Source organism: Phalacrocorax aristotelis, chromosome 9 (genome assembly GCF_949628215.1).
Source record: "Phalacrocorax aristotelis chromosome 9, bGulAri2.1, whole genome shotgun sequence".
NCBI classification, from domain to species: domain Eukaryota; kingdom Metazoa; phylum Chordata; class Aves; order Suliformes; family Phalacrocoracidae; genus Phalacrocorax; species Phalacrocorax aristotelis.
In genome coordinates this window covers 20,929,009-20,952,265 of record NC_134284.1, presented here as the reverse complement: position 1 = coordinate 20,952,265, position 23,257 = coordinate 20,929,009, and the positions used below count along the sequence as shown (strand labels likewise).

Below are 23,257 nucleotides of genomic sequence, written 5' to 3'. Positions count from 1 at the left end.
TTTGGATCCCGTTTCTTACTTGGTCACTAAAATCTCTGTAGGGGTTAGTCCTTTATTAAACCCTGTTGGAAATGTGCATTTGGACCTGAAATACTAAAATATCCTAGCATAGAAAGGTTGTCATACAGTGTAAGATTATCCCTTCTCTAATAGTACTTTGTAGTTCTACACACAAACCTGAAGAGTTGGTAACCCCTGGCAAAGTCATTCTTGCTTGTATTTCTGCACTGAATCAAAGGTGCTTGTCTTTAACTGCATTTAACCAAGATCTTCAATGCTGTAACCTGGACATTTACTATTTGAAGTTGATTTTCAGGCTTAAATTACAAGGCTTCTGAAAATTATGTTACTCAGAAGTACAGTCCTAAAACAAACTTTCCAGAATATCTGTATATACAATGCAGTCTTCTCCGTTTTAAGGCAAATAAAATTTGTCTGGTCTTACTGTAAGATTTTTCAAGACGTTTTATTTTCTCTGCTAAGAATGTCTAAAGTAATTTTGTTACTGCCTAGTTCCTCAGTTGATTATTGGCTCAAAATGTTCCAGTTTGGATTAACAGACTTGTGCTAATTTAGATATTTACCTACCACCATCTTAGGCAAATTCTTGCCTTTCTCCTTCCTCCCTTCTCCCTTTATTTTGTTTCTTAGCTACCAACTTCTTATTCTGGAGAATTAAATTAGAAAAGTGTCACATTTTTTGACTGGGTGTTACTTACATCATGGCTGAATGGTATCAAGTGCTAGTGATCTTCAATAGTAAAGAGAATGAATGCTTGTTTAAACATCTTGTGAATCTTGAGTTTCATCCTTGTTTTAAATTTGGAAGGAAATGGAGCTTGCATTTTCTTTTTTTCACCCACATATACAAGATTAACTTGTTTGGTTTTAGTTAAAATGAATCTTTTATTTTTGTTAATCTGAAAACTGATCCAGCTAAAAGCTGTTCACGTTCGTTGACTATGAATGGCAAGTTGAGTGGGAGCAATCAGCTGGGTAGAGAGGGAAGTGAGATTGCTTTTTTGGTGGCAATGTTGACTTTTTTCCATATATTGATGAACTCCTCAAGTAATGGTAGAATCAAAGGAGGTTTAAGCGTAGCACACCCTGGCAAAGGCTTCCCTTTCTGCCTTTTGAGCTTGTTTTGGGTGTGAAATGGTAGTAGTAGCAAGAGCAATTGTGGATAAGAGGAAGATGAACAAAATTTGGTCTAAAATGGGATTAAGAGCAATGAGTTGTTTTAATGGAGTATCTCCTCTAATTAGTACAATCCATCAGATTTTGCTTTGAAAACTTTTTATTTCTTTGAAAAATATGGGGTTTTTGGATGTTGTGGGGCTGCTGAAAAGCTTCAAATCTTGTGGAAGAAGAGTTAAGACCTATCATCAGTTGGCTCAAAGGGCAGATTTGCTTTAGCAAATAGTTAAACCACCCCACAAGCTCTCATAACTGCAATCTTAAGTCTGCGTACATGAGGTATGTGTAGATATAGCTGAATTAATTAAATGAGTAAATGGTCAGTGCCTCCATTTTTAGGGACAACACGTTATGTCAACATGTGTGATGCTCCTTTGGCTGTTCTGTGAAACTTGTGTGTTCATGTTACCGGACAAAAAAATGAATGCTTTAGAAATGCGGAGAGAGCTTGTCGCAGGAAATCTGGAAGACATAACTTCCTTTTCTTGCCAAAGGGAAAATGTAAACAGAACTCCAACTTAATTGTAGACTAACTACTAGACTGGTTTTCTGACTAAGCCTTTCCTTGCTTAACTGATTGCTTTTATCAGTGAGAAAGTATATTTTCTGTTTCATTTGAAATGGATTTCTGTACTTTTGGTGAGGACACACCTCAAAGTTTCGGAGCATTTAGTTCTTGCTACACTTGCATGGAATCTAAATGTAGGTATTACTGAGGGTGACTACTGAAGCCAAAGTTACTGGTGTAACTTTTGAGGGTTCTGATAGTTTGTGGAAGTATCTGAAGCTTGTTTGTGGGGGGATGCATTGCAATACTAGTGTATTTTGTTCCTGTATATGCTCTCATGTGCATGTACTAAAATACCCATCTTCAAAACAGCTGAAGTCTTTGAAATGTATGGCACAGAAAAAACTTCTTGACATCAGATGTTATGATATAAACATTACTTGTTGAAGTCAGTGTGGCTCTTAAATTCATTAACTTGAGCGGAAAGTTTTGAATTGGGCTGTTCTATATGGTCAGTCAAAGGAGAAATCTTAAATGTCCAAGCTTCTAAATAACTGTTAAAATCTTACTATATACAGAGGTAATTGATTTATACAAACAAGTGTGAGATCACCATGTTAGTTGTGGTTTTGTGCGTTAAAAGCATCTCAATAAAAGGAAAACAGCCTGTGGGTTTGACCAGGAATTCCAGACTTGCTTAGGGTGGCAGCAGTCCATAACCAGTTTACAAGATCTCGAAAGAGTCAATTTTTGTATAAATACCGTGCACGATGAATTTTCCAGTTTGATTTTTTTGGTATTGCTGCCTGCTTCAGTGAGCCGAGTAGATCTGGGAGTGACACTGAATGGTTAGGATACAAGGGGAAAAGGTAGTGTCAGCACCGAAACCTGAGCCTCAGAAACAGCAGCTGCAAAGGATGACTCTGCTTGTGTGCCTGGGGCCAGGCTAGAGTGCCTTGTTGAGACTGAGCCCAAGCTCAGAGAGAGCGAAAAGGATGACTACAAGGGTGTAGTTCTGTGGTTGTGAGGCAGTTTAATAGCAATGGTCTGCTCTCTTCATATCGATAGTTGTGGATTCCTGTTCCAGTTGTAGCTGACTGTCAGACCAACCTGCAAAAATTCCCCTTTTCCTGTCTGTTACCTGTCACCCTCTCCAGCAGTGGTGTGATGGATCAGCCATCTGAAATGACTTGTTCTGTGATCTCTGTATGTAGTGTGAGGGGAAGTAGGAAGACCCCCTGGCTGGAGCAGCAGAGTGAGGGGAAGGCACAGCTCCCTGTTAGTTTGACTTCATCAGCAGCATCAGATCACCTGATGAACCTGTGAAGAGCTGTGAGGCAGGAAGTCCTGCATACACTGTTAGATTCTCCCCATCGATGGAGGAATTTGCTGGATTGAGGGGAGTATATTAAAATGCACATAGGCTTGGCTTTGTATTTTTTTCCCCCCATATGACTAATACCTAGATGCATGTATTCTGTCACTGCAAATTTAAAATCTTCCAAGTCTTCAAAAAAGCAACAACCCCTATGGACCTCTTCAGTAGTAATTGCTGCTCTCTGAAGGGTTGTTTAACCAAGGCCTAGTTGAGGGAAGGAACAAACTGCAAAAATGCAAAAGTACAGGCCAAAGAAGAAACAGCAGTTCAGCTGACTGTATACACTGAGCAATGCCATGGTGAATCCTAGTGGTAGTTACTGCTGTGTAAATCGACTGTTTCTGCTAGGACTGCACTTGCTTTGACAATTTGAAGGTAATTTCTTACTCTTAATTTTTAAGAGCTATGTAGGAAAAATAGCATATTGCAAGAGTGGTCTTACAGCTACTGACTTATATTAAGATGTTCACATTGAAAGTGGTAGCTGACTGAATGAAAATAGAGGTGATGCTGTACCCAAGGGCGGAGGCTGTTGCAGCCACACAAGAGGATCAGCTGGAAACAAACAGGGTCCAGTCAGGTCCCTGACAGGGCTTATGTGGCCTCGTGAATGTCTGCTAGAATGAAAGGGGGCGGCTCTGCTGTAGGAGTAATTGCATGGGACTGGTAATGTTTATTTTTTGAAGGCTGTGCCAGCTGACTATTAGTCAAACCATGTGTTTTGTTTGACTGTGGGGACCAAGCAGCCTTTTCTTGCTGTTCTTTCCGCCTGTGGTGACATTCCTTGGGTCATTTGGTAAACTGGTTCAGGGAGCTAATTACACTGGAGAGAAAAAATCTTGCAGAAGAGAATACCCTGATTTGGTTGCTGGCACGATGGTGGAGCTTTGGGAAGATGGTGGTAGCGGCTGAGGTGAGCACTGCTGCTGAAGAAACGTATGTGGAACCACAGTGTTGGTGAACCAACTTGGTTTTGCATACACCAAATAATGCATTTTGAATCCAGACTGGAACTGTACTTTGGATCCAAGACTTGTCATGGCTTGTGACTATTGTTGTAGAAACTATTTAAGCTGTAGCTGAAATGTCGGTTTTATGGCTGTGACTTAATGCTTTCTTGAATGAGGAAAATCAATGTTTCTTTAACAAAATTCCTGATATGTCTTATGAAATGGACTGCACTGGATTACCTTTTAAGGTCTTTACCATGCATTTCTGTGTTCCACCTTCCAGTTTTTCTGTTGTAAGTAGATGAATCCATTAGTCTTAAATGTGTAAGATGATGCTAGCAACTGATACTTCAAATGTTTTTTGTATCAAAAAGGCTGCATGGGTGAAATGTGCTGTTGTGTGACAAGTAAAGGATCTGTGGAGAGGATGGTGTACAGAAGAAAATGGTAGTATATTGAGGGGGATGTAGAGAAAATTGTTTTGAATATATGGCAATATTGGTAATAGCTTTTTTTAGTCACAGGCAGAGGTTTTCAGTGGAAGTAGATGAGATGTGTATTGTTCTGTCACAAAGCATCTCAGAAGCTTGTGTCGAAAGGAAGAGGATTATGCAGAAACACAGAAGTAATAAGGACTCTCATCGGTAATGGTAACGAGCAACAGAAATACCACAAGATGATGATGTTACTGATAGAATGGCTGGCTGGCAGAATGAGGAATTGATCGCAGCCAAAATAAGATGGTAGCGGTAATCAGTAAACTTATTTATGAACAGAGTTCACCCATATGCAAGGCCAATCAGTACATAGGTCCAAGATTTTTAGTCTGCTTCAACACTGGAATGATGGAGCTATTGTTGGGAAGCCCCAAGCAGTGTCATCACGAGAGACTACTACTGTTCCTCTTAGGGCTGTGGAAGTTAATAAGGGAACTAAAACTGTGTGATCAAAAGGATGCTTTTTTTGAAGCTGAATTAAAAATAACAAGTCATAAGAGAGGACGTGTGCTGCTTAGTGTAGGTACAGAGCATAGCGTCTGGATTGCTTTACTGGTAACTTTAATATACTCTCAGAGGAAACATGTTCTGCGAGGAAGAGTGGTGAATGCAACTGTGCAGTGAATTTAAAAGCACTATTGTGTACAGGAAGCTCCCAAATCCTCCTTCAGAGTAAATGGCTTTCTGTGAAATAACTGAGCCTGGAGAAAAGGGAAAATGTCTTCAGTACAAGGAGACTGTAGGGTATACCCCACTGAGGTGGTACTTGATGTGAGAAGGCAGCAGTGCTAAAATCCAGAGACAGATCTTCCATATGGTTGGGGTTTGAGCCAAGATTTCCCTGTAGACTTGCTAATTGAAAACAGCATCTTGTGTTATGCTTAGGTCACAGCTCAAGCAAGAGGAGGAATTCCATTTCTTGATGAAACGGGGATGCTTGGGGGGCACTCTCAAAGAAAAAAGAATAAAATAATATGAATTTTGAAAACTGCAGAGAGGAAAGACTACCTGCCCTCCTCCACAGAAAGCAACAATACTGTTGACAGGTAAGGGGTGCTTGAACGGGAAGCTCATGAAATATGCTGTTTAAAGGTAGGACAGCTTCATATGGAGAATTCTTACTTTAGCTCCACTGGTGCCTTTTTCCCAGAGGAGGAAAGGAGCAGATGACTGAGGATACTGCTGCAATAAAGGACAGGCAATGTCTGGAGACAGGGAGAAGAGGGCAGTGGTCTTACCAGACTGGTATTGAATCCCAGTATCTGAAGCTGAACTTAGCTGAAATTTGACTGAGTTAAGTCACTGCCTGAGAAGTCAATTGAGTGTTGTCCAGAACTTTGATAGAGAGAAAAAGCAGACTACTTCAAAGAAAAATTTTTGGAGGTACTTTCTAATGTAATTTCAAGTTTCATTTTTCTGTCTTAACCGACTGATGTGTGCGCATATTATGCTGAAGAGGATTTGCCTTTCTTAAAAAACAAAAGCATGTTTTTGTTTGCTCAGAAGAGGCCTCTTGAAAAGCCTTTAGACTCCTCAATGTATCACAATATGTCAGAATATCATGCAATTATTCTAGATTGGCTAAAATGAATTATCCTTATTTTCCCTGTAAATGGATTTTTTCATACCTAATTACTCTGTTCAGTGATATTTATAAAGATTTGGTGGATGGAGTCTCACTGATTTTCTTACAAAGTAGATTTAATGATGTTTTGTGTCTTAATCAGATAATGTTCCTTTCAAGTGAACTTCTTCAATGACTTTCAATTTTTTAAGAATACATGCTATCATTTCACTTCAAGAGCGCCCTACAGGGCAATAAGTGAGTTCTTGCTGATTTTGCTAAAAGTAGTGTTTTGAATTCAACTTCAGGAGCATTAGTGAAGTCTTTCATGTGAGTATTGTCAATCAGAATAGACTTCTGGTAAATTAGCGGGTGTTTGCAACCAGCTGAAAGGATCAATGATGTACAGAGATCAAGATTCATTTGCCAGTATATTAAAATGTTTAAGTTGCTCAGGATGAACTTCCTATTCTGTGCAGGACTGTACTGTTGTAGTTCAGTTAGTCTGCCTGTGTTTTGTGTGTTTGGTTTTTTAGGTGCTGGAACTTTTTTGTGTTTAGGGGAATATAAATATATTGGTGTCCCATGCCTCTGCAGTGGAGTTAGCGATTTGACCTATGGCTCCTTGCTTGATGACATTACTTAATTGCTTCTAGGATGTGACACATTCACATCGTACTCTGAATTGCTTCGCTGATTATAAAAAAACCCTCCTTCGAACACTATTTGTAAAGCCAGCATTGAAAAGAGGGGTTTTTCCTATACTTTCTGTGTTTTTTCAACTCCCAGAATGCTTCTTAATGTTTTCATTTTCTGAAGTGTACGTATCTTCAAGACTATACACCTTTACTCTATTTGAATATAGTTCTTAACTTTCCCTCTGATTCCTCAGAGAACATGTTGAAAATTGATACAGGTTCGTTATTTTTTTTCACTCACAAAACTCAGTCCTATACTTCTAAACAAATCTAGAAATAAAAAGCCAGGACTACTGTGGGGTTTTTGCCACCTCCATTTTAAAAGATCATCTTAATGGAGGAGTGTACCACTTCATGAAAAAGAAAGTGCTTTAAAATCCATGCTTAACTTTAAGAAAGGGTTCTTTGTGATAGCTGGAACACATGATTCTGAGCAAAGCACTAAGCAATGCAGTCACTTTCGTAATCTAGTTATATCTGCTTTTTCTTGCCCTGTTGTGCCTGTAACTGCTGATGTGGCTTATGTTCTGGTATTTTGCTTATTTGATATTCTTTCCAATGCAGTAAATCATGAAATAACACAGATTCATAAACCCAAATCATGAAGAATATTATCTGTTTTTCATTTTTGTACAGTAAGAATCCAAACCAGAATCTGTCAGCTGTATTGGGTACATTTTACTATTATCCAGATAATTTTGAATAATGATAAAGGTTGATTGCTTGACTAGATTTTTAAAAAGAGTCAAAATAGGCTTTGCATGGGTTTGCATGTGTATCAGGCTATGTAATCAGCTTCAAAATTTCATTTGTTCCTTTGAACAGAGAATGAATTACGAATTACACAAGTTCTTCAAGATACTCTGTCCTGTATGCGTTCAGTCCTTCAGTGTCTATGCTCTTGTGATTGGAGACTTCTAGCCTCAGCAAAATCTGTGAGTATACTAGTAGTGCTGAGTGCCTTGTCCACAGAATGAGAAGGAGGGTCAGGACAGGCAACGCTCAGTTCCTGTCAGCTCCTCTTCCTTGGAGAACATCCCACAGTAGGATAGCAAGAAGATGAGGTAGGTAGTTAAATACACATCTGAACAAACAATTGGAGCTCCAATGACAAGCAGCTTTCTCTTCACTTTTAAGTGCTTGTCCCTGTAGTTGTTGCTCGCTGGTAGTTCCAGTAGTGATACTGCGTTACAACCAGCAGGGCCAGGGCTGGCTTTGGCAACTCCCCAGTGGATGGGAGATGTAGAACTGTTCTGCAGAACCTTGGATTGTTCCTGAATTCCTTCGTGATGGCTCAGGGCTCTCTACTGGTCACCAGGCCGCTGCTCTGCATGGATCTGGGCTGGAGGAAGATTCCGGTTGTTAAGGCAAGTGGGTGGGATGTACCCCGGGGGCAGTGGCAGGGGTCTGCTTTCACAAGTTCTTTATCTTTTAGTTACTTATCTACCTAATCTCTGTGAAAATAGGTTTGTCCTTGGTAAAATGTAGTCGAAGTATTTCCTTACTGGAGTTGTCACTTTAAAAAGGTGATTTTTTTTTTTTTTTAACCACCACACCCCCCCACCCCTCAGTGTTCCAACTTACTGCTGGATGTTGTCATCTCATCTTGCCTTACAGTTCCACTTCTTTCAAACTGTTGGGACAAAATAGCATAGCATTTTTGGTCTAGAGAAAAATCTAAGCAAATATGAATAAGGTATGCTTGTGATGCTTGTGCTGTCATTTACTTGTAAACTTAATGTGTTAAGATGTAAAACCTGAAAAATCATGTTGGTACAAGTATGTGCACATACGCGATGTGACTTCCTACTGTGGTCTTAGTATTACGCTATTTCATAATCCTATGGCAACTACTCCAGAAGAAATACAAAATGCTCTTAAAATTTTAGAGGGGAAAAGTCAAATGTTTGGTTGCAAAACGTTGTAATGCTCCTCGCTTTGCCCTTTATATTAATTGGATCCCAGTGGACTACAGAAGAATTTATGAAACCTTTGTATTGAGTGATGACTATAAACTGTCACTGTTACCCAAAGTCCATTCTGTACACGGACTTTTTGTAAATCAGAATTCCCAATCCAGGAAGTCCTGGCTGTCAGCCCAGACACCTCAGATGCAAGTTGTCTTAGGTTCTTAGGATTTTAGGTTCAATGTGACAAGTATTGAGAAGACTGAAAAACTTATTTCGCATACTGAAACTTTTAACTAGATTTGTGTTTATTTTAAACTTTGTTCTGCTCTGAGTATCTGTATAATCTGAAAGTCACTTTTTTGCTTTTTGTAGCATTTGCAATGCTAATTTTGGCTTCTAAAGCTTCCGCATTTCATATAACACACTTCATATGCTATTTTTGCAGTGCAGGATTTTTTGTTAAACCTTGACATACTTTAACTTTTCTGTGTACGTGTATACATGCATAATGCACATCTGTGTGTGCGTCACAGCTCTCAACAAGAGATCCTGTTTCAGTAGGTCAGCAGATGTTGAATTTTGTTTCTTTTTGATAACGCTTATGTGGATGCATATAAACTCTTAACTGAAGGGCAAGAAAAAGTTCACCTGATGGTAGTTTTTAAAGCAAACAAAAAAACCACCATGACTGTATTCTGAGGCTAAAATTAGATTAAAAAATTCTTCAGTTAAGCCGAAATAGGGAAGCTTTTGGTATGCAGGGAACTTCTGCAAGGAACGATGAAATCTTTCTCTTCTTTTGCAGCTAAAGCTGTAATTGTTTGTGGCTTGGGGTTGTTTCTTCATTTTTCTGTTCATCTCCTCCTACAGCTGTCTTTCACTGTGGGAAATAGCATTCTGAATTTGGCATTTTATGCAGTAACTGAGGTGTATTTACATTTGTTGTGGACTCAGCAGATCATGTGCAAGACTGATTTCTGTGCAGGTAGGCTAGGTCTAGTGTAGAGGCTGAATTGGACACTAGCATAACAAAACAAACCAACCAAACACAAAAAGGCACATAAATCTACGAATGGTTCAAGTATACCTTGCTATCAAAAGGTGCAGTCCTGGCTCTGGCAGCTTGTTTCCAGGCTCCTCTTTCTTCTTCCGCCTGTTATGGCACAAGTATTCATGTGATGCCATAACAAACCATTTGGGTAACCAACCTAGACAAAAAGTTTAAATGCTATTGGTTTTAATGTGGGTCAAGTTATCTGGTTCACGGAATATTTGGGCCAGAGCAAACAAGGTAGAGAGAGTGAACGTGAGAATGAGGAGAGGAAGGCAGGGTTTCCTCCAGGACAGAGTTCATCACTGCTGCCAGCTTAAGTGGTTTGGGAAATACAACATGGGTTGTACAATATTATCTTGTAAAATTTAGTGAGGTAGTAACAGAAAGTACAGTCTCTGTATTTTCTAATACATAAGGTTAAGGACAGTAGTGGCACTAAAGCTGTGCTCAATTTTGAGCCGTGGGGCACAATATGCTTCTTGTTATGAACTATGTGTTTGAACTCAAGATGCAAAATATTCTCAAGATGTATACAACATACACGTGACCAAGCAGTGCATGGTTAAATTTAAAGGAAGTAACAGGAAGTTTTGGCATATGTAAATGGCTGACCACAGTGCCTTGCCTGCATTGAATTCCTCCTTCACTGAAACTTGGCATGTTTGGTTTTACCTAAATATGTATATTATATAAATTTATATAAGTTATATAAATGAATATACGTATACAGATTTAATATGACACTGTTTTTACTGCCCTATATTACTTAAGTTACGTATTTTAAAGGTAGTGTGTGAATTAATTCTGTGTGATACTCAGGCTTAATGTGTAACAGTGTCCTTGTGGTAAGCCTCTAAATAAAATTATTTTACATGTCAGATATTTTAGGAACTTCTTATAGTGTTTACATTTTTCTGTTCACTCAATTCCTGTTGTTTTGCAAATACAAGCACTGAGTGCTAATGGTATTGAACAGTTGCATATATTTCTTGATCGCATTCCTTCCATCTTCTGGGGCATGCTTGTTGCCAAGTGGAAGGAGGTGGAGGGTATTAACTTCAAACCTGAGACTTGGTTATGTATAATTAGTGCTTGCTGGCAAAAAAAAAAAAAAAAAGAAACCCACGCTTTGTTTTTCCTCTTTTACTTAACTCTTGGGTTCTTTCCTCTGTCAGGAAGAACTGAAAATTATTAGTAGACATCTAATAGATAATTTATCACACCACAGCTGAACACAGAAGAGGAAAGGGGAGAATGCAGTGGCATTATTCCAGGACTCTGTCCAAATGAACCAAATCCAATTTTAGCTGAGAAAAGGGAAGTTGTTGGGATATCTACTCAGGATGCTGGCTTTTATTTGTGAGAGAGTTGGCATTCAAACTGAAAGGTGACTCTTACCTCCATAAAGCTTGTACTGAATGTAACTAATTCCATCTGGAAATGGACAGCACACGTAAGTGACATATTCTGTATGGGTACACAAATCACTTGGAGTGTCATTGTTTTAATGGAATTATTTTCTAAGTATTTTTTCTTAAATCAATGGAGCTTTTCATGTATGCAGAAGAAGTTTGCATCCATATGTCTTTGATTATCTTAGAATAGCTAGCTTATTTCTGCACAAGGAAGAAAATTACTACGTGCCCTGGCTAAGACTGAACTGATCCAGTAGCTTGTGTTTGCTGAGATTTACTGGTGTTTGCTGATATGATGCCGCCCATTTTGCATGTGCTCAGGTTCTGACTTCATTATGAGAAGGGTCACTATTCATGGAGCAAGGTATTTTATTTTTCTGTTCCCTGTTGTGTAGCAGTCTGAATCTGCATAGAGGCAAGTTCAAGAAAAGCATCAAGTTATAGGCAGTTGAGGAGACATTGCCACCTAGCTAAGGAGGGCAGGCATGGGACCCTCCCCCTTTCAGCATTTACAAGCCTGTAGGTTGGCTCAAGTTAGCTTGTGTAACACCAGCAAAGCTGCTGTGTTGTTACGGTTGTCACCTGCCTTAGCAGAATTCAGCTAATGATCAGTAGGCTACAGCTGTGTGAGGCAGACCTGGGCTGTGTGCTCTCTAGACGGGTCATTCTTCCTGTGCGTCATGTCTAGTGTAAGGTGTTGTGATTCCCTTTTGAAAACATCTGGTATCACAGACCACAAATGCTAAAAGGCCTTCCTCCTCATGTGGCCAGCCCTTGAATCCTGTGGCATTTGTTTTCCCCCTACCCCTGTGCCTACTGTAATTTGCAGCCTTTTCCTACCTGACCTGTCTCACTTTCTGCTCCCCAGGATCTGCTTTGCATACTGCATTTGTGACTAAAATACCTGGTGTGCTTCACCACTTAAAATCATATCTCATTTCCCCAGTGTCATGGTAACTCCCACTTCTGAACTTCTCATGCCAGAAATAAACAGATTATTAAAGCAGGGAGAAGAGACTGGAACAGTGCTGCAGCTTCCTTGAAACACATGCTCTTGCATGGCACGCACTTGTCCAATTTAACATGCCAGAGGTGTACTGAGAAAGGAGATAATGTTGGAAGCATATAGCAAATATTACATACACTGTGACAAAATGGTAGAATTTAGCTACATGTTCACAATATTGAATGGAGTCTAAAAAAAGTCTTAGTATAGACTTTACCTTTGTATCACTTTCTTATCTGTGCGTTTGTGTTTTGGATGGGGGCATGTGTTCAGTTGACGGTAAGCAGCTCTTCGTTGTGGTAACTTTTAATTTTGTAGTATTAATATTTTAACACTGCTAATACAGGAATAAATTAGAATGTGCTTGTTGTATGTTCAGTAATGAATCCTTGTTCAGATTTCTTCAAATTGACTTCCTAAAATGTTTTCAAATGCCTAATAAAACAGTAGATGAATGCTTCAACACCTTGTTTTTTCTATTATAAACCTACTTCTAGGTACTAGTCTAGACTTGAAAAGTAGACCTGAATGAGAGCTACGTAAATGGTATGAAATCAAAATGCAGCCGAAAGCAGTGATAATGGTGTAATCTCCAGTGGGATTGGCTTGTTCTGCTTTCTCAGTCAGCATAATTAAATTTGGGATTTTTAGAACAACGTGTAAACATATCAGCACATACAAAAAGTCTTTCTTGGTATAGTTAAAGGAGCATATCTAGTCTAGACCAACTCCTTGAAGATTTCCTAGCTAAAATTTTGATAGCTGTCCTGTTCCTTTTTGCAGTTTATCATACTGGTTTGTGAACGTTTGGGGGAGAAAAATGTGGTTTTGATCTTAGCTTTTTATTTGAAGGATTAAACCATCTTGGAAATGTTTGAGGTTTTAATTTATGAAAAAACTATATGCTGGAAGGTGAGTTTATTTTACCTAAATCACATAATACCTACTGGAAAAAAAATAAATTATTGGTGGTTTTGTTCTTCAGAAATGGACGAACAGAATGCTGGACCTGGGACTGAAGATTTATAAAGGATTATGGGATTATACATTGAAGAGCCAGCAGGCGGAATGCCTGAGTGACTGAAGAAAATGGGTGCTAATGCATCTAACTACCCTCACTCGTGTTCCCCAAGGGTAGGGGGAAACTCACAGGCACAACAGACATTTATAGGTAACTCTTTCAATTATCTTGTCACTTACACAATCCAGCAAGTCATTTATGTACGCCCTGGATTTGTTTTGCTTGCAATAATGTTATGCAGAGCTTTTATTTTCTAGGTCACCGGTTTGAATTCTTTCAAGCTCAGTCACGCATGAAATTCAGTACTGTCCAGTATCTGTTTGGCCTGCGTATGCAATGAGTTGATCTGCCGTTGGCTAGTAAACAGATGCCAGGTTATTGAAATAAAAAGGAGGTTTTTTTTAATAGTTAAACCATGCATGCTAGTTTCCCCATTCGAGCAGTTTCTATCTGTTAATACTATCTACCATTTTCTACACTTCTTCCTCAGGTTTTCTGTGAAACTGTGTTAGAGCATATAAAACTCTTGTTCATCAGTTTTCATTGTACTGGCATTGTATCTAATATGAGTGAATCACTTCCTTATTGCTCAAAGGGATATCTCTGATAATAAACCTGCTAAAGTAACAAGCAGTCTTGGAGACAACTTTTTCCCCTGTCCCTTTCCTGTTCCTGTAAATGGGGAATGGGGATGCTTATTGTACTAACAGTATTATTTACAAGCAAGGACTTTGCTTAACTGGAAATGTGAGTTGAAGTGCTCTTAAGAAATTATTTTCTTATCCCAGTCGTAACTGGGGCAGATATTACCTTTATGTGTTTTTCAGTCTAGTGCAAAAAGATCTAAGCGTAGATCTAAGTACCATCACACTATAAATAAGAAAGTTATGTGATGAATCTAAAAGAAGCCAGTTTTTAAGATGATGAATCTTGCTTAAAAAAGCCCAACCCTGACAGCCTGAAGAATGATCTTAGCAGTAAACAACATAAATACTTTATAAACACTTTTTTTCCTTTTGCCTTGGCTTGCAACACTGAATAAGTAGTTATTGATATTCAGTGTTACTTCTTTTCCTAATCACCACTGAAAGCACAGTGATATCCTTAGCATGGGGAAAACTAACTTGATTGGTAAATTTTCTCTTTTCTCTCAGCTTTTATGACACTCCTTACTTTTGAGATCTGAGCAGAGGACAGCCCATGAACTCTTACATGTAAAGACCTGTGCTCTGGGCTAAAAACTCTGTGTGCTGTTGTAGCATGTCAGGGAATAACTTTAAGTACTAACATCTTGGATATCCATGCTGAGAAGTCCCCCATAAGGCTTTATGTATTTTCAGCGTATCATAACTAATAGTAGTAAAAGGTTGGCCCTGGTTTGTTTCTTTATATCTCTATATATGTGTGTGTGTGTATATACTTATATATACACTTTCTAAAAACACGGCCAGAACATTTGTATTACATGTCTTGGTGTTTTTTATCTGCCTCTATATTGAATGAAGATAAACCCTTACAGACCTGAAAACAGGCAGATCTGCATGCTGAAACACCTTTTGTGCAGATTTGCGTAGGGGACTGAGTTTCAAAGACTTCATTGAATTTCTCAGAAACTTTCCACTTGGCATGTGGAAGCTTTTGTTGATGCTCTTCATTATTAAATTCAAAACAGAAACCTGCTACGTAGTATGTCGTGATAAATTTGCTGATCCCTGTTAACTATTAAAAATTGTGGTTGAGACCTTTTTGAGGAAGGTCTAAAAGCGTGTGGCTCTTTCATCTCAGGCAAAGCAAATGAGTGTTCTCGTTCAAATTCTTGCAGAAATCTTCTGATATTATGGTGACATTAACATGAGCGTGCTAGTAGAGTAAGTGTGCTATCTTCAACACAGATGTGTATTTCCTCTTCCCACTTTGTGGAGTTAGGCTTTTTCTCATCTTGACTCATTTAGATGATTGGTTTTTGTAGGTGTCTCAGTAGAAAGTGGATGTATCCTGAAATCCATAGCTGAAGTTTTCATTGCTTGTCAGAATAGTGATGTTTTAATGTTAAATTAGCTCTTACAGATTGGGGTTTTTAAATGTAGAAGTCATTAGATCTATTTACTGTCCCAAAGTAGAACTGGAAATATGGGGACTAGAGTTATAATAGCTGCATAATATATATTAGTTGCCCTATTCCTGGAAACTGGATTCAGGCCTGTGGGTTTTTTTTAGACATGCTGCTTTACCATTAAAGTGCTACACCATGTTACACTGTAAATGTAGGATGAATATTAAAAGCTGACAGCTGATCTGGCAAAGCACGGTAGTCTCATAGGATGAGCTCCCACTGTTAGTTGACTTAATGCCAAATTTGCCTACAGTTTATGAAGAAGAGATAAATCAGTTTAAAAAAGTGCTCTTCTCTAATAAAAAGTAATAAAAAATACTTCTGTTTTAGCGAAGGCTTAACTAGTCATCTCCTTGCTGTTTTGTCTACAGCATTCAGAAGGAGGTTTTCACACCATTTTCTAGGGTGGTACATCTGTTCAAGATGTTTATTTTTAAATAGAGCTCTATAATTAGGTTTTAAAATGTGTAGGCATGCAGAGGACTAGACAGATCCCATTATTCATTGTCAAGTGCCCAAGTAGATTCTCTTGGCAGTCATCTGTTTCTTGTAAATATTTATCTGTTCAAAGCTAGATATGGTCTAGGGGCATAAAGTAGCTATTGCTTTTTAACAGCATTTATTAGATTGGTGCTTTTAGTGTAGAAGTGGGGAATAAATTTTTTTCCTACCTCTAATGCTGCTGCCTTATGAAGGAATACAGGCAGGTCAAAAAGGGGATCTTAATTCTTTCTTTGAGGGATATGGAGCCACTAGCTGTTTTGAACCCAGAGAGGCTATGCTGATGCATCTCTACTTCTGCCTCTGGCAAAAATCAGTTGTGCGGTGGCACTTCTGTAGCAGTGTTTTATCTATTTGTAAGGGTTAACAGCACTGCTGGCGGTACTTCTGAAGTTGAATCTTGTAAGTAGCTCAGTGTACACAAAGGTTTGAATGGTGTTTTAGTATCTTGTGGTGATTCATGTGCAAGTAATGCCTCACGGCAGCCTGCAGGGAAGAAAGAAATTGAGACTTCTGATGTCCTAGTTTTTCTTTGGTGGAATGCATACTCAAATTTGCTGATAGAACCCAAAATACCTCAAATAGAAATAAGCTTGCATGTTCTTCTGGAGCAGAATATATCATTACTGAGTGACCAAAGTGTAGTTACGTTTTTACTGTCAAATGTAGTTGATACCCATTTAAATGGAGCAGAAATTCTAGGCTTGTCTCTACCAGCAGGAGACTGAATCTCTGCTTTTCTATTATAACACCTAGTATAGCATGTGGAAGGACTTTTTATGGCGGATTTTGCAGCACAACCTCTATGTTGAAGTTGTCTTGAATTACTGCTGTTCTCTTCATTTAAATTGGTATGTTTTTAATGTCTTGAAATTTCAATATGATTAATACCACCTTTCCTGATCGAGCAAAATTTAATGTAGCATGGATGAAATAAATGGTTATAGGCCTTTCCTCAAAGGAAGCAAAGTTCCTTCCCAAAGTTCTCCCTAATACATTAATTGTAAAATGATTGCTCTGCATGATTTGGGGGAGTTTTAATTAGCTTGCCTTAAAAACTAGCATATAAGGTTACTTAGAATTATTGAAGCTTAAATAATAAAGCAATTTACAGAAATCTTAGATTGCTACAGTTGCTGTGCTCTCAGATGCAACTTTGAATTGTTCCTGTGTCTTTCAAAGTTTAAGAAATACTCATCTGAAATAACATGGTAACTAAAAGCACTGTGTTTTGACAGACTGGCCTGTAACATCACTGTCAAAATAGCATAGCAAAATAGCATCGCAACAAATCTACCTGAAACAAATGGAACTGTGAGAGAGCGATGCTAGAATAAGTTACAAAAGCCCCCAAAAACTCTGGTGATTGGATGTGCTTTGAACTTAAAGATCCAAAACAGGCAACAAGTAGTGAAGCTACACAAGTGTACTAATGGAAACACGTTAACTGTCCCCAACAGAAAATGGACAAATACTATTTCAGATGAACCTGTGATTATTATAAACCTGTGTACCATTTGCAAATGTCGTCTTCTGGTTTCTTCTTTTGTCTGGAAGTGGTAGGTGGGTTTGTGTACTTTTTTTGTTTGTTTGTTTCCTGTCGTGTCTGAAGCTTTTCACGATCTGGCTCAGAGTGAAAATTCTGTTAATAAAGTTATATTAGAAAATAACCCTTTAATGTGAGAGTCATGCTTCTCTTCAAACTATAGTTTTTAACTACTTTCTTTACTAAAACAGTACTTCGGTTTTCCATTACTTCTAGAAGTGCAGATTCTAATTCCTCTTTTTCTTACCAAATTGCTATCGGTGTTACTGTATCTGCAGCTAGGCTCAAACCTGACAGTCAGCAAAGGTGCGCTTAGCAGAACAGGTCAGGTATGTAACACAATAATGTTGAGGGGAATTAATTTTCATTTCATAACATAACTTCTCTATAAATTTTCTGGGGAAAATTAATTATGTATACTTGTACAATGCTCTGCTCAAAGGAAATCTTTAATAATACAGTAAAACTTACATTCTCCGTATTCTTTTAAATGGGGTGTATGCACAAATTACCATCTCTAGTTCTGTGGAAAGGAGCCCATTTTGTGTTTGACTTCTGTCATATGATAATCAAGTAATGCCAGGATTTTTACTTTCTTGTTAAATTTACAGTGAAAATTAATTAATTGTCCTCAGTTTCCCTGAATACTCTGGTACTGTGCGCTCTGTCCCTTTTAGCTTGCGACTATAACTGGCTGGTGCCAGGTATGCTTTTGTTGAAATGACACTTAATGCTATAGGAACAGAATTTTTAAAACATTTTGAAGGGGGAGGTTGGAGGTGCTACTCTTTCACTGAGATCATACAAGTGTTTTAAGGGCTCTATTTCTAACTTCCTAGAGTTAATACAATGACACTGTAACATTATGACCACAGTGTTCTCTTCCTGCTTAGGTAAACGTGCCATGTACTACAGAGCTACATCAACTGGCACTGCTTGGTTCTTAAAATTGACTACGTTAAAAAAAAAAAGTATAAATTTTTTACATTTAAAAAAAATAAATTGTTCTTAATGGCCAGAAAAGGCTTCAGTCAGGTTTCCAACTTGTTGGATCTGAGGAGAAGGAAAAACTGTGTATCTTGCAGAGACAATGATGAACTGTTTAGGTCTTATGGATCTTCCTTTTAAATTTAAAGAGTAAATGTGTTCCACTTTTTCTTTTTGCCTTCAGGGACGTCATCCTACTCTCATCAAGGTTATGGCTGTGAATCAAAGCTGTATAGCCTTGACCATGGCCATGAGAAACCTCAAGACAAGAAAAAGAAAACCTCTGGCCTTGCCACCCTCAAAAAGAAGTTCATCAAGCGTCGGAAATCTAGCCGATCTGCTGATCATGCCAAGCAGATGCGTGAACTCCTCTCAGGCTGGGATGTCAGAGACGTTAACGCATTAGTAGAAGAATATGAAGGGACATCAGCCTTAAAGGAACTCTATCTACAAGCTAATTTGGCAAGACCAGAAGCCAGGACACTACAAAAAGACATGGCTGAACTTTATCAGTACAAATATTGTACTGATGTAGACTTAATATTTCAAGAAACTTGTTTTCCTGTGCATCGTGCGATATTGGCAGCAAGATGTCCATTTTTTAAGACGCTGCTTTCTTCTTCACCGGAGTATGGGGCAGAAATAATAATGGATATTAACACAGCTGGCATAGACATGCCTATGTTTTCTGCTTTGTTACACTACCTTTATACAGGCGAGTTTGGAATGGAGGATTCAAGATTCCAAAATGTTGATATCCTTGTGCAGCTTAGTGAAGAATTTGGAACACCAAATTCCTTAGATGTTGACATGCGCGCACTGTTTGATTACATGTGCTACTACGATGTGGTTCTTAGCTTTTCATCCAACTCTGACTTAGTTGAAACTTTTGGTGGAAGTCAGAACTGTCTAGATGAAGAGCTCAGAGCTCACAAAGCTATTATTTCATCACGATCTCCATTTTTTCGTCACTTGCTGCAGAGGAGGATACGAACTGGTGAAGAAATCACAGACAGAACTCTACGAACTCCAACTAGAATTATATTGGATGAATCTATCATACCAAAAAAATATGCTAAGGTCATTTTGAACTGTATGTATACAGATGTGGTGGACCTCTCAGTTTTGCACTCTAGCCCTTCAGTGGGCAGTTTAAGTGAAGTTCAGGCTCTTGTAGCAGGAAAACTAAATATGACTAGGGCTGAAGAAGCTATGGAGCTTTATCACATAGCTCTGTTCTTGGAGTTTAACATGCTTGCACAAGGTACGTAATACTGTCCTTGCTGTAGAATATATGACCTTATTTGAACAATTTTTTAGCTATTTTGCAGTGTAAGTATGCTGATTGAGTCTTGCTATCAGTGGCTGACAATTACTTTATGAAAAGGAATTTATTTTCTATCTCTAAGTTGTATATAATGCATCTGTTGCCACGTGAAAGCTTCTGACTGTATTGCACATCATTATTGAAACATGCTATTTATGTCAAATATGTATAACTGGTCTTGATACTTCTGATCTTTATCTCCTTTCATCTATAACCTGTTTTTTGGGTGTAAATGATGGGGGGGATGCAAAAGATCCTTGTTGAGAGGAGGAAATATTTAGACTTGTTATAAAGTGTACCTATATGTTAACAAGGCTGTAAACTCGAATTATTATTTCTGTAGTTTATGCCAAAGGTGTGTACACCAAGCCTGCAATCTTGCTGTTAGGAGGTGAATTTAAACAGCTTAATTGCACTAGTCCTAGTCTTCACTATCTACTACTTGATGTACAGAACTGAAGGCAGGGGCAGTCAGTATTTTCAGACTTAGTTTAGAAAGTTTCACTTCTGTCCGTTATTCTTGAAGAGCACTCAAATCTTGATAACCTACTTCCTGCACATGGAGGCTGGCCAGGGCTATTGCCGTCTTGGGCGAGGTGTCAGAGCACTGACTGGTGAACTAATAATACCTCCTCTGGTGGCAGGAGCTTTGCTTGTTGTTTCATCTGTTGGTGTTTGACCTATTTAGTGCCATGGATATGGCGACTGCTTTGGGCCTTTCTGGTGGGGGATGAGAATTATACTTTTGAGCTGAGAAATGGAAAATGGAATTTGCTGAGATACCAGCAACATGATTTGTTTAAACTAGTCTAATTCTTTTAAGAAAGTAACTTTTTAGAGTAGATGTGTACATCCATAACTTCTAGCAATCTAAATTTGACAAGATTGAAATCTTATATTATAAACTATCAAGTAGACTTCAGTAAAATAGGAAACTTTCTAAGGAGTGGGCAGGAAAAAACAGGTATAAGCACTGCGGGAAGAGATCATACTTCTAATGAGTTCTCCTAATAGTTATATCAAACCGTGAGTGATAAAGATACAGGGAACTAACCAGAACTATTGTATATTCTGTAGAGGTTGGTATTAGGAAACTAATTTTCAGATGATGCTGAAAGTTGAAATAATCCTACAGCCATAAAACTAGCAGAAAACAAAGGTGTGTTTTTTCTGAGATACACTGTTACAGGAATGTGATAATTCTGAGTATAAGAACAGCTCATTTGAATCATAGATCAGCCCAGGTTGGAAGGGGCCTCGAAAGATCATCTGGACTAGCCTTTCATGGGAAAGGGAGCCTGGATGAGATTATCTAGCACCCTGCCCAACCACATCTTGAAAACCTCCAGTGATGGGGACTATACTATGTCACTGGGGAGGTTGGTCCAGTGAATGATTATTCTCGCTGTAAAAAAATTCTTAAATTGAGATCTTCTGGTGCAACTTGTACCTGTTGCCCCTTGTTCTTCTGCTATGGCTCCTTGTGAAGAGAGCCTCTGCCCTCTTTGTAGCTGCCCTTTAGGTATTGGAATACTGTGAGGTCCCCCTAAGCCTTCTCTTCTCCAGGGAGAACAGACCAAACTCATTCAGCCTTTCCTCATTGGGCAGATTCTCCAGCCCTTTGATCATCTTTGTGGCACTCCTGTGGACCCTCTCCAGTCTGTCTGCATCTGCTTATTTTTGTTCTTTTTCCTCTCTAAGCACACCTAGAAACTTAATGTTGAGTGAAATGCAGAAGTGGCAAAAAGTTTAACACTGTAGTTGAACTACAGGGTTAAATTAATTCCTATACAATATTTGCAAGTTAATGGTACTTGGGGACGGGACAACTCAGTAGATCAGCTGAAAGCAAGAAAGGAAAATGGGTTGAAATTAAAAAGGTGATATAAGTGTACAGTTTCTCAGTTTTGGTGCATGCACATGCAGAAGTGCTAAAAGGGATTTAGTGTGCTAAAGGAATACTAATGAGGGAATTAAACTGTGAATGAAGCTCTCAGTAAGGCACTGAATAATTATGCACTGTTTCATAAATGAACAGGGTGTAGTTCTCACCCCCAGACTGGAAGCCCAAAGTGGAACAACTGTGACCTGGAGATGCTCCAATGGAGTAGTGTAAGTTATATCAAAGCAGATAAACAATGATAGACAGAGGACTTCGAAGAGAACTTAGGCAGACTTACAGATAGGAAAATGACTTTTATTTTTTGGGTGTTAGGAAGTGCTGAAAAATAGAACTGGTGTTTTATGTGATGCTGAGTTTCATTATTTCGCTTGTTTTAAGTTGAGCGTGCTTAGGTCAGTGTGTCCCAAACCAGCAGTCTTGTCAGTAATACACTATAGACCAGTGCTACTCTGGGATATATATTCTGTGAGTCAGCAGTAACAAGGTCTTGTCTTTTCCCTAGAGTTTTCCCCTAACACTACCTCTAGGGGAGAAAAAAGGGCAGCAGCAGGAGCTGCATGCACTGGGCTTGCAGTACCTTGGCAAGTGCAGCAATGTGAGCTCGGTCTTGGTGGCCCTCTGGATGAACCAGAGCTGTAGTGTTTTAGTGGGAGGAGGCAGAGGGATGCAGTGGCCTTCAGAGGTCTTTTCTTTCCCTGGGTAAATCTGTGTCTGACCACAAAAGTGGTGAGCTGTGGGGTGGGGAGGTTGTTTATACATAGGAGAGAAATGCATTAAAATCGAGCAAGGGTTGCAATTTCTTATCAGTATTAGCAAATGTAAATTTGGCAACCCTTCCGATAATGAAATTCTAGATGTTAACTTGAAATAATTAGGATTTTACAAATCAGTGCTGTATTCCCTAACTACAGGAGAAAGCAGTAAGCAGTCTGTAGAAAACTTGTATATGCCAGTGAAGTCAGTACCTAATAGTTTCATACTTAATTTACTGAGTTCATATTTAGGTCATTGGTACTGTGCTGACACTGACAAATTGTTCTGGTGTAATCTTATAATCAAAATTAAAAGGATGCTTATGTGATCAGGGAAAGCTCTATGCCTGCACTTGACTACCAGATCATTTAATGAAGTACGGACTTCAGTAGTAACCATCATCCTTGTTTTGGCACTCAACCATAGCACCTTGTCCTCCCTGACTGTAATAATCAACATGAGGTAGATGGGAGACTTCAGTTTCAGCAGTGTCCCTCCCATTCCCTGAATCAAAGCTAGCATACTTCTGTGCTGGAGGCTGTCACTCAAACATCCAACTTCTAGATGTTATACAGAGTGATGCTAGAAGAGACAGCATTGAGTAAGTGTTGGGAGACCACTGAGCAGGCAGTGCTTTTGAAATCTCTTAGCTTGGTCCTCTGACATGCTTTTTGACTCTGTTGTGCTGCAGGTGTCCCGTTTTGCTGAAGTTCTGACTGATCCCATTAGTTGGCTTTTGCAGTAGCTAATGTCTTAAGTTTCTTCTCCATATTTCCATGCCTCCTGGCTTAAGCTTTTTGATTCAGTTCACTCATGCTAGCCAATTGCAAACTTGCTAAAGCTTGTTTCCCTGGTTTCCTGGAAAATATTTTGTACTCATTATATGTAAGTCTGGATACTCTTTCCAACTCATTTTGCTCACTTTTACC

The 23,257-nt window shown here is 38.8% G+C and overlaps 1 protein-coding gene across 10 annotated transcripts in view; it reads left to right on the top strand.

The window, feature by feature from the left end:
- BTBD7 (BTB domain containing 7) overlaps positions 1–23,257 on the top strand; it is a 55,339-nt gene that overhangs the window by 6,850 nt on the left and 25,232 nt on the right. For 3 of the 10 annotated variants that reach the window (XM_075103767.1, XM_075103759.1, XM_075103760.1), the window contains exons 2-6: positions 4,552–4,782; positions 5,416–5,576; positions 7,618–7,727; positions 13,163–13,348; positions 18,530–19,609. In XM_075103767.1, coding sequence (XP_074959868.1) covers positions 13,267–13,348; positions 18,530–19,609 — 1,162 coding nt within the window. In that variant the 5' untranslated portion in view covers positions 4,552–4,782; positions 5,416–5,576; positions 7,618–7,727; positions 13,163–13,266. Of the gene's footprint in view, positions 1–4,551; positions 4,783–5,396; positions 5,577–7,617; positions 7,728–7,755; positions 11,536–13,162; positions 13,349–17,272; positions 17,372–18,529; positions 19,610–23,257 lie in introns of those variants that run through there. The other 7 variants (XM_075103764.1, XM_075103765.1, XM_075103768.1 and 4 more) reach the window with 6 other exon arrangements.